General features: G+C 47.2%; 1 protein-coding gene across 3 annotated transcripts; it reads right to left on the minus strand.

Annotated features, from left to right (window-relative positions):
- Positions 1-1,184: 1,184 nt before the first annotated feature.
- C3H17orf58 (chromosome 3 C17orf58 homolog) lies at positions 1,185-5,926 on the minus strand. Of its 3 annotated transcripts, none has more exons than XM_078041866.1 (4): positions 5,604-5,926; positions 2,985-3,503; positions 2,715-2,814; positions 1,185-2,148 (listed from the first exon to the last, which is right to left on the minus strand). In XM_078041866.1, the coding sequence occupies exons 1-4, from the start codon at positions 5,677-5,679 to the stop codon at positions 2,010-2,012; spliced, it is 834 nt and encodes a 277-aa protein (XP_077897992.1). In that variant the 5' UTR covers positions 5,680-5,926; the 3' UTR covers positions 1,185-2,009. The 3 variants fall into 3 exon arrangements, 2 of the variants coding, with proteins under 2 accessions (XP_077897992.1, XP_077897991.1); XM_078041865.1 differs by having other exon boundaries at positions 2,623-2,814; positions 5,604-5,919; XR_013436001.1 differs by having other exon boundaries at positions 2,002-2,148; positions 2,266-2,814.
- Between the last annotated feature and the right edge of the window lie 2,641 nt (positions 5,927-8,567).

Genomic DNA, 8,567 nt, shown 5'->3' on the forward strand with positions numbered 1-8,567 from the left:
TCTCAAAATCTGGCCTGCATGTTTTTCTGTGATGTACATTATTAGCTGTGTGACCTCCAAATGTCACAAATATCAGGGCTCTTGCATTTTTTTTTATATTTCCAAAATATTTCATAAATAGTGTTATCAAATCAAGCTAAGTCAAAACCTAACTAAGGTTTATGTAAAAGTGATTTTTATCTCTTTTATTTACTATTGTGTTTGGTTTGGTTTTGAGACAGGGTCTAAGTTGCTTAGACAGGCCTCCAATTTGTGATCCTTCCACCTCAGCCTCATGAGCAGCTGGGATTACAGGGTGAGCCGCCATACTAGGCTTTTTTTTCTCTTAAACTAGGACCACTTATAAGTTTTGTCTTAAGTCTGACCATTTGGTATATTATTCTAAGTATTTAGAAGTGCCTCACTATTAGATAACTAATAGTTTATCTATCTGGCTATATTGGAATCTTCCTATCATGTTCCTTAAATCACCGCTTAGTCTTCTGACAATTGAAAATTTGACTTGACTGACAGTATTTTATGACTGAGTGAATTTTATCTTAAAACTTAATTCGTTAGCTGTTTACTCTAATGCCAATAGTTATGTAATAAGGAAGCTGTTCCCAAGAAACTCTGGTAAATTTTTTAATACATTTGGGCAAGACTCATTTTGGAGAAATTATCTAAAAGTCCCTCAGTAATATCAGAACCTCTATTTTCACCTCTAAGGCCATGTTTGAGGCAGAAGTATGAGATATTTCGTTTTATGTGATTGCTACTTGCTTCCTTGTCAATTCTCCAGTGCCCCATCTTGGACATCCTTCAGATATATAGTGCTTCTCGGGCCATTAACATTGTGAGCTCCCTGAGCAAGTCACCTTGAGACCAAACAGTCTGCCTTTCTCTGCAGTGCAGTTCTCTCTTTTGGCAGGAAACTTCATGCATATTGTTGTCTGTGTTCACAATGCTTCAAGTTAACTGAAGGACAGCTCAATCCTCTGAAAGAAATTGCTATTGGACTCAAATATAAATATCATTATTAAACAGCCTTTTTCAAACCATCCAGAAAATGTTTAAAATTCACTTGCTTGTGAGCTGTCATTGATGAAAATTGGTTTCAGGGTTTGGGGACCAAGTTTGAAACAAATCTTTTTCTCAAACCTTTTGGCTTATGCAGGCTAAAAAACCCAGGTGCATCCAAGATCTGATTTCAAGGCAAGATTTACTGCTTTACAAACACAAACATGATACTTGGTCTTAATAGAAAAATGACATCAGATACATCCAGAATACATTTAGCAGTGGAATAGCTGCCAGTTTGGCACACAACATAAGTTATTGGGAACAGGGAGGCATGAAAATATACTATATCTTACATTTTGGTACATCAGGAACACTTGCTTTGAATACTATTTTGCTTGAATTAAGCCCTTTAGTACTCTGCATATGTAAAATTTTAATATTTGTCCTGAGCGCTGACCTAGTGTTTGATCTAAATGACATTTCATACATAAATGTCTTTTGACTCGTGTGCTTACTGTTATGTACAGTTATAAATGTGATGATTTGAGTATAAAATTTGGTTTGATACATGATATAAACTATTGAAAGTGTATATTTAAATTTAAGAAATGTTTTTTTGTGAACTATTTCTACTGAAGAATGTATTAAATTAAAATAATTTAAAAACCTAACATGAAGCAGTGATCTGTTAACTGGACAGGTCAGGTATCTGAGCTAGGTGAGTCACTGTCTGGGACTACATTTGAATAACTGCCCTTGAGCTCCCGAGTATCCCATAAGAGGCATTTTGTAAATAACAAAGTGACAATGTGAAGATTAGAGCTGGAACTGTACAAATAGTTCATAAAGTAGCCGTAGGCCCAAATTGTAAAGAAAGGCCCCATTTCATAAAGATAGACCTTTGATGTCTTTTTCAAGTCTCCATTGCCCTCCATCAATGCCGGGATGGGTGGTTTCAAATGCACTGGGTGTGAACTGCACTTTGAACTTGCCGATCCCTTTTCCGGTTAAACCTTTTCACATAGCTGCTGCTGCTCCGGAGCAGTCCATCTCCTGGCCGCAGCCGCCCTCTGAGAACCTGGAGCAGAGCTGTAGGGAGCTGCCGTCTCTTGTGGTAGATGTGGCCCATCACAATATACCTGCTGCCTGAACAAAACAACCAGAACATCAGTTAATGGTGGCTTTAGGTGCCATAGAAAGACAAGAAATGCCTGAGTTTGAATTTTATTATCTTGCTGTACACGTTGAAATCATGTAACCTACCGGCCACACGTGGGGACAGTCTAGTGACCTTTAGGAAATAGCCAGGTAACCTGTAAACATCGGACATTACAGAACAGAGGTCCTAATCCCAATGCATGGGGCCAAAAGAAGCAGTTCTGTCTTATCCCTTCTGGGAACAATGTTATTCACTCCACTTGTTGATGTATTTAAGGGCTTGCTTCGTGCCAATCCCTACTTGAATTTAATCCTTTTGCGGGGCATGGGGGTCTTAAATCACAAGAGGTCGAAAATATAACCTGTCATCCAAATTCTATTAGTTACAGTATCCCCAAAAGAAGGTACCAATGGCAGAATAGAGTACGTCTATGAAGCGGTCATTTAGGTCAGTTTCAATACCAGGTTTAAATTCTGGACATGGCTTATTGCAACTGGAGGAATCTAGGGCTAATACGTGGACCCTGAAGAAAAACCCGTCCGGAGTGATGTACAGGCGGTTCATCTTGTACAGCCCGTCCTGGTCCACCAGCAGAGTCACCAGCCGGATCCCCGTGCCGAGTACGTCCACATCGTGCACGATTCCGTTCACGGCTGCTTTCAAAACAGAGTTTGGAGAAAAGCATTACAGCGACTTCCTCTCATTGCCCCGCGCGACTTTAACAAATCACGAAATAGCCCAAAGGGCCGGGCGGGGCCTCTAGAACGTGCGGGTGGGTTTCTCTGGGCTCGGAAAGGCTCGCCTCGGCCAGGGACCGGCTCACCGAATTCGCTCTCGCAGTACGACTCGCGCTCGTCCAGGTCCGCCCTGCAGGCGCGCGCGCAGAGCTGGGCGCCGGGCTCTGCTTCCCTCGGCGGCGGCGGCGGCGCGGGCGCGGGCCCCGGGGGCGGGGCGGCGCGCGGCCGGTTGGGGTGGGTGGAGCCAGCGGGGGCCTCGGCGGCGCGCGCGGGCGGCCGCGCGGCCGGTAAGCGCAGGGTCCGGGCGCGGGCGCGCGGGGAGTCTTCCAGCGCGGGCGCGCGGCGCGGCGACGCGCGGTTCTCGGCCTGCCCGAGGCGCAGCCCCGGCGGCCCGGCCGGCGCGCGCGCCGCCTCCCGGAAGCCGGCCCGGTTCTCGGCGGGCGGCGGGGGCTTCCGGCGGCGGGGATCCGGCCAGGCGCGCGGAGTGTCGTCCGCCGCGCGCGGCCGTCGCGGGGCCTCCGGGACCTGCTGCACCTGGGGTCTGGGTGTCTCCTCCGTGCTCGCGCCGCCGCTGGGGTCGGGCTTTCTGTTGTGTGGCGGCGAGGCTGCGGGGTGCGGGGAAAGAAGTCGTGAGGGGAAGCCTGGGGCCGTGGGCCGGGAAGAGAGAAGACGGGCCTGGAGCGGAGGGAGGATCCCTGGGGGCAACCGAAGGAAGGGCTCCGGGAAAGGAGGAGACTGGGGACGAGGGAGAGTTCACAAGCACCTGTAAGAGCAGAGGTGGGGAGGCCCAGAGAACTGGAAGTGATGGAAAGAGAACCAGGAGGACGCCCCTGTGGTAAGGGGAGGGACACGTTTCCTAACCCTCAAAGGAAGGAAAGGGAGGTCTTGCCGTCTAATGGGGCCAACTAAGAAAATTTTGCAAGCACCGTCTGGGGAATCGGAGGCCTGATTGCAATGTTCTCTTCTGTTAAGGAACCTTTTCAAATCTATAGTTTTTCAAGTTACAGCTTTCTATTCTAGAATTCAACATTTTTTATAGCATTAGTTAAATAGCAATTTTTTTTTTTGCCCATATGTGTGTGTGTATGAAAACATCCGGCTTTTTGCTATTTACAGTTTGTTGAGAAAGTACCAAGAGCAAGCCCCAGGGGGAAAGTCTCATGTTACAGGTTCTCCTAATTGTTTAAGCGCCCCTGACAACAGAACTATTTGGTTTTCCCATCCGTATTTACACTATCCTCTGGGTCTCTGCAGAATCAAGCATTTGTGAGTGGATTTTTATCTGGCTTCTTGGACACCACTTACTGGTAAACCACAGCTTAGAAAGGGTTTTAAAAGCTTGACTGGGAGGCAGAGGACCCTAGTTAAGTGTAAAAGCACACATTGCTTCCAATTTTCTCCCCATTAGATGGTGGAGAAAATCTCCTCAATGGTATGATATGAAGATACACTTTTTAAATTATTAATGATTTTTCTCCAGCTCTACAGACAGGTCAGTGAGCAAACCTCAGCCAGCTTGGAAGCTGGGCAACGTTCCATGCCCAGTTACACAACATCAACCCCCCCACACCCCCCACCCCCGCCCTTTGCCTGGGTCCCAGTACCCTCCAATCAGACACAAGAACTGGGAATCAGTCTTAATTTTCCCCTCCCTTTGCATTAAAGAGCTTGATCTGCCTATTTGGAGCTCTGGCAATACTTCACTTAAAGTGATTTATCTTGCCAAATTGATAATCTCCTTTAAAATCAGGTTTTGCCCAACAATAATGGCTGGTTACAGTTCATGTTTCTGCAAAGAGGTTGATTCTGACTCACTCTATTGGAAGGGTGTATCCTGCACAGCTGAATAAAGTTCTGGTGGATGTCCAGTTCCTGACTGTCAACTGTTGACCTCACAACTACTTCCCCGTTGATATCACCATCTGTTGTCATGGGAAAGATGATCTGATATTTGAGTTAAATGCCACTGAAGTCATTCATCTCCATTGGAAAAATAACCCAAAGTAAATTGCCCTGTGAGGTACGGAAGGTATTTTTTCCCAGAGATAACGCAGCGAATAGAGCATCCAGATAAAAACAAAACAAAAACACGATTCTGCAGAGAACGCCTGGTTTCTTCATTTCCCTCAGTAACATTTTCATGTCATGCATGAAATGTGCGTATTGTGTCCTAAAAACAAACCCTGGCTCAGGTGTCCCAAGGCTATTCGCCGGGGCTACGGGGAGAGGGGACAAGTGCCCGGGGCTGTCGGACCTCCACTCGCCTTCACCCTCGCCCCAGCCCTCCTGCGCGCACCCGGCGCGGTGCCCACCCTCGGCACCCGGGCGCCGGCAAGGCGGACCCCGCGCTCCTGGGCGCCCTGCAAGCCCGGCCCGGGCACGGCTCCCAAAAGGCGCGCCACGACCCCTTTTGACACTTTCCCTCCTCTGGGACGGAGCAACTACTTAACATGCAAAGTTTTCCCCAGCCTGCCTGGCTCGCCCGGGACCGTTTCAGTAGTTGAACCGGCTTCTCTCCAAAAAGGCCGCCAAGAGACACAATCTTGGGGACCCATTTTACCCGCTTTCTAACACGCACACAGATCCGGAGTCTCCCCCCTCGCAGGCTCCGACCCCTTCCTCGTCCCGCCCTTCGTCCAGTCCTCTCGCCAGTCCCCGCCGGATCCCCGCTCCTCTCGCAGCGCTCTGCATTTCAGCGATCCTACCTTTTCTCTCCGCCACCGGGGCTTCGGGGGATGATCCCACGATCAAACAGAGAAGCCAGAGGGCTCTAGCTGTCATTTTTGTAGACAGGGTTCCCAGGCTCTAACATGAGCCAGGGCTTTGGCTTGCTTTCTCTCCCCCCACCCCTGCTCCACACCCCCACCCCCGTTCATGCTAATGAGGGGCAGCCTTTGGGGAAACGGGCATCGCCGGCTGAACAGACCATTGGAACAAAACCGAGCAGCAGGGATCTCTCCCTCTTCCTAAGGGGGACGAGCACATGGCCTTTCGAAGTTGTCCCTGGCAAGGTCTGTCCTGGGATCTGTGCGCAAAGATAACATCATATCCTGAACTTTGAACCCGGGTGGGTTGCAGGCTGGGATGGGGTGACAAGGGAAGAGAATAAAGGTACTGAGGGGGCTGAGGGACAAGGTAGGGGAGAATGAGTGATGGGAACGTTTTTTCTAGATTTAAGTCAAACAACTAATAGAAAATCAGTGCTTGAGACAGCTCTGGCTTGTGGAAGGAAAGAGATGCCAGAGGACAGAAAATACATTCCAGAATGTGTGAGGCGATTCCCAGAGAAACCAAGTCACTGCTTCCCAGGTCTGCTGATATGCAATATCGCTATTTCAGAACTGGAGGGGGAAAGTCCTCCGACAAAACAGTTTCCCTCTCTCTCCACCTCCCGCCCTCTCTTCCTTCTTCCCTTGATTGAAATTGGTATTTCAGATTTATCAAGTGCTTCCTGAGTGGCTTTTACCTGCTAAGTACTAGGAGACAAAGCCGAGAAAAACACCTTCCCTGCACCCTGGAGAAAGGTAGAGATTTTTATTCTTTCTAAGGAAAACCCTTATTCACTGCTTAGGTCTGATTAAATGAGACAGCACTACTGTAAGTTGGTCCTGAGCTAAGGGGACTTTCCCTTGGATTGGACAGAAACCCAAAGGGAAAACAAGGTCATCAGAGTAAATCCCCAGCCTCACTGGGGTTGTCCACAGCTTCAAATTGCAATAGAAAGAGATGGAGGAACTTTATCTGAAGTGCAAGAGCCAACAGAGAGGCGCAGCTGCTAAAACAGAAAACAAACTTGCTGCACCAAGAGCTTTTGTCTCAGAAGAATAGTGCTAGTGGACCGAACAGATTCTGGGGACCATGTTCTCAAAAAAGACACTGGGAAGCTAGAGGAGAGCCAGAGGGTGGTGTGAGGACAGGATCTCATTCATGTTCAAGTTCTTGTGGAGGGACTCAGGATAGGCAGCCAGGGTACACAAAAGCACTGGTTTTGTCCTGTGAATGTACCAGAATGAAGGAGTTGTGAAGTCACTGGCTTAACTTTAGCTTAAGAAAGAATATTCTTGAACTGTAGATGTAGCTCAGTGGTAGGCACTTGCTTAGCCTGAGTAAGGGCCTGGATTTAATCCTCCATACCACCACCACCACAACAACAACAAAAGAAAAAAGAAGGGCTGGGGATGTGGCTCAAGTGGTAGTGCACTCGCCTGGCATGCGTGCGGCCCGGGTTCGATCCTCAGCACCACATACAAACAAAGATGTTGTGTCTGGCGAAAAAATAAATAAATAAATAAATATTAAAAAAGAAAGAAAGAAAAAAGAAAAGAAAAAAAATCTTACCATCAAGGTCTCCAACAAAGCAGATGGCTTAAAGGGTTTGTGGCAATGAAATACCCACTGCTTGGGAACTCCAAAGAGGAGAATGTCAGAGATAATGCAGAGCAAGCAGGTTCCAAATGGGTGTGTTTGAGGTTTGAGGGTATAGTGTGTTCAGAATGGTCATCTAGAAGGAGACTCCGGAGCTGGGGGTGGAGCTCAGTGGTAGAGCCCTTGCCTGGCATGCACAAGGCCCTGGGTTTAATCTCCAGCACAAATAAATTAATGATAAAGTAAAAAATGGAAGAGCTGGCTGCTTTCTGCAGCTCAACTCAATTTGGTTAATGGACTGACTGATCAAGGGCCCGAACTCTTAAAAAAAACAGATGCATAAACTAGACTATCATTTATTAATTTGGCATGGGAAAGTTTACTGTCAAAGCGAGTCACAGGTATAATTATGAATCAGAAACTTGCCTCTAAAGCACTAAATCAGATCACACCTGAAGGAGGAGTCAACTAATCTTCTCTCACTCAAGTGCAAAGGAGCAAATTTTTTCTATTTCTTCCAGAAGAATGTCATTACTGCAATGACATTGTACATGTGTACACCAGAGTAGTCTGTGTTCACACTCCATGAGGGCAAGATAAACACAGGCAGCTTCGGGCTCTTGGGGCCCAGATTATCAATATTCTCACATTGTAGTTTTCCAAATTAATTCTTTCTTTCTCTTTCTTTCCTTCCTTCCTTCCTTCCTTCCTTCCTTCCTTCCTTCCTTCCTTCCTTCCTTCTTTCTTTCTTTCTTTCTTTCTTTTTCCCAAGTGGAATACAAGTAATTAGGTCTCAACTTTCTCGATGACAACCACATCTCACACATACTTTTATGAGATGATGTTCAAGTCACCCAGATCCAATCTGGGGTGTTCCTGAAACTCTGCTGTGGCAGGCATGTTCTGAATGCCCCGAAGCCACTCCCTGAAATACAGCAACAAAGAGAGAGCAGCATAGCTCCCAGGGCAGCAGTTGGAAGAACTTTCCAGGATTCAGGACTAGGTCTTGAACAGCAGCATCTGCCTTGCAGGTTCAGAAACCAAACTAGGGTGGAAAGCACAAAGCGTGCAAAGGGATTTTTCTGTGTAGCCGGAATGTGTACTTATGAATGTACAATGGAAAATTGACTCAGGCAGATGTGCATGCTCATGTCAACCTGCTGAGCACCCTCCTACAAACAAGCCACATGGGAAACCAAATTATCATGAGGGTGCTTTCTAATAGAAGCCAAAGTGCAGGGAATTTGTCATGTGATGAGGATGTTTAAGGCCTTGGTTTAGCACAGCCTCATGTGTTCATGTGC

Source organism: Ictidomys tridecemlineatus, chromosome 3 (genome assembly GCF_052094955.1).
Source record: "Ictidomys tridecemlineatus isolate mIctTri1 chromosome 3, mIctTri1.hap1, whole genome shotgun sequence".
Classification (NCBI taxonomy): domain Eukaryota; kingdom Metazoa; phylum Chordata; class Mammalia; order Rodentia; family Sciuridae; genus Ictidomys; species Ictidomys tridecemlineatus.

What these genes read in the sequence shown, in the direction of transcription:
- C3H17orf58 (XM_078041865.1), bottom strand. Translation starts at nt 5,679, where the DNA reads ATGACAGCTAGAGCCCTCTGGCTTCTCTGTTTGATCGTGGGATCATCC. An exon ending in GTACTGCGAGAGCGAATTCG is followed by an intron (nt 2,815 to 2,984) that starts GTGAGCCGGTCC and finishes TTTTGAAAGCAG; the next exon opens with CCGTGAACGGAATCGTGCAC. An exon ending in ATGTCCAGAATTTAAACCTG is followed by an intron (nt 2,149 to 2,622) that starts GTATTGAAACTG and finishes TGTTTTGTTCAG; the next exon opens with GCAGCAGGTATATTGTGATG.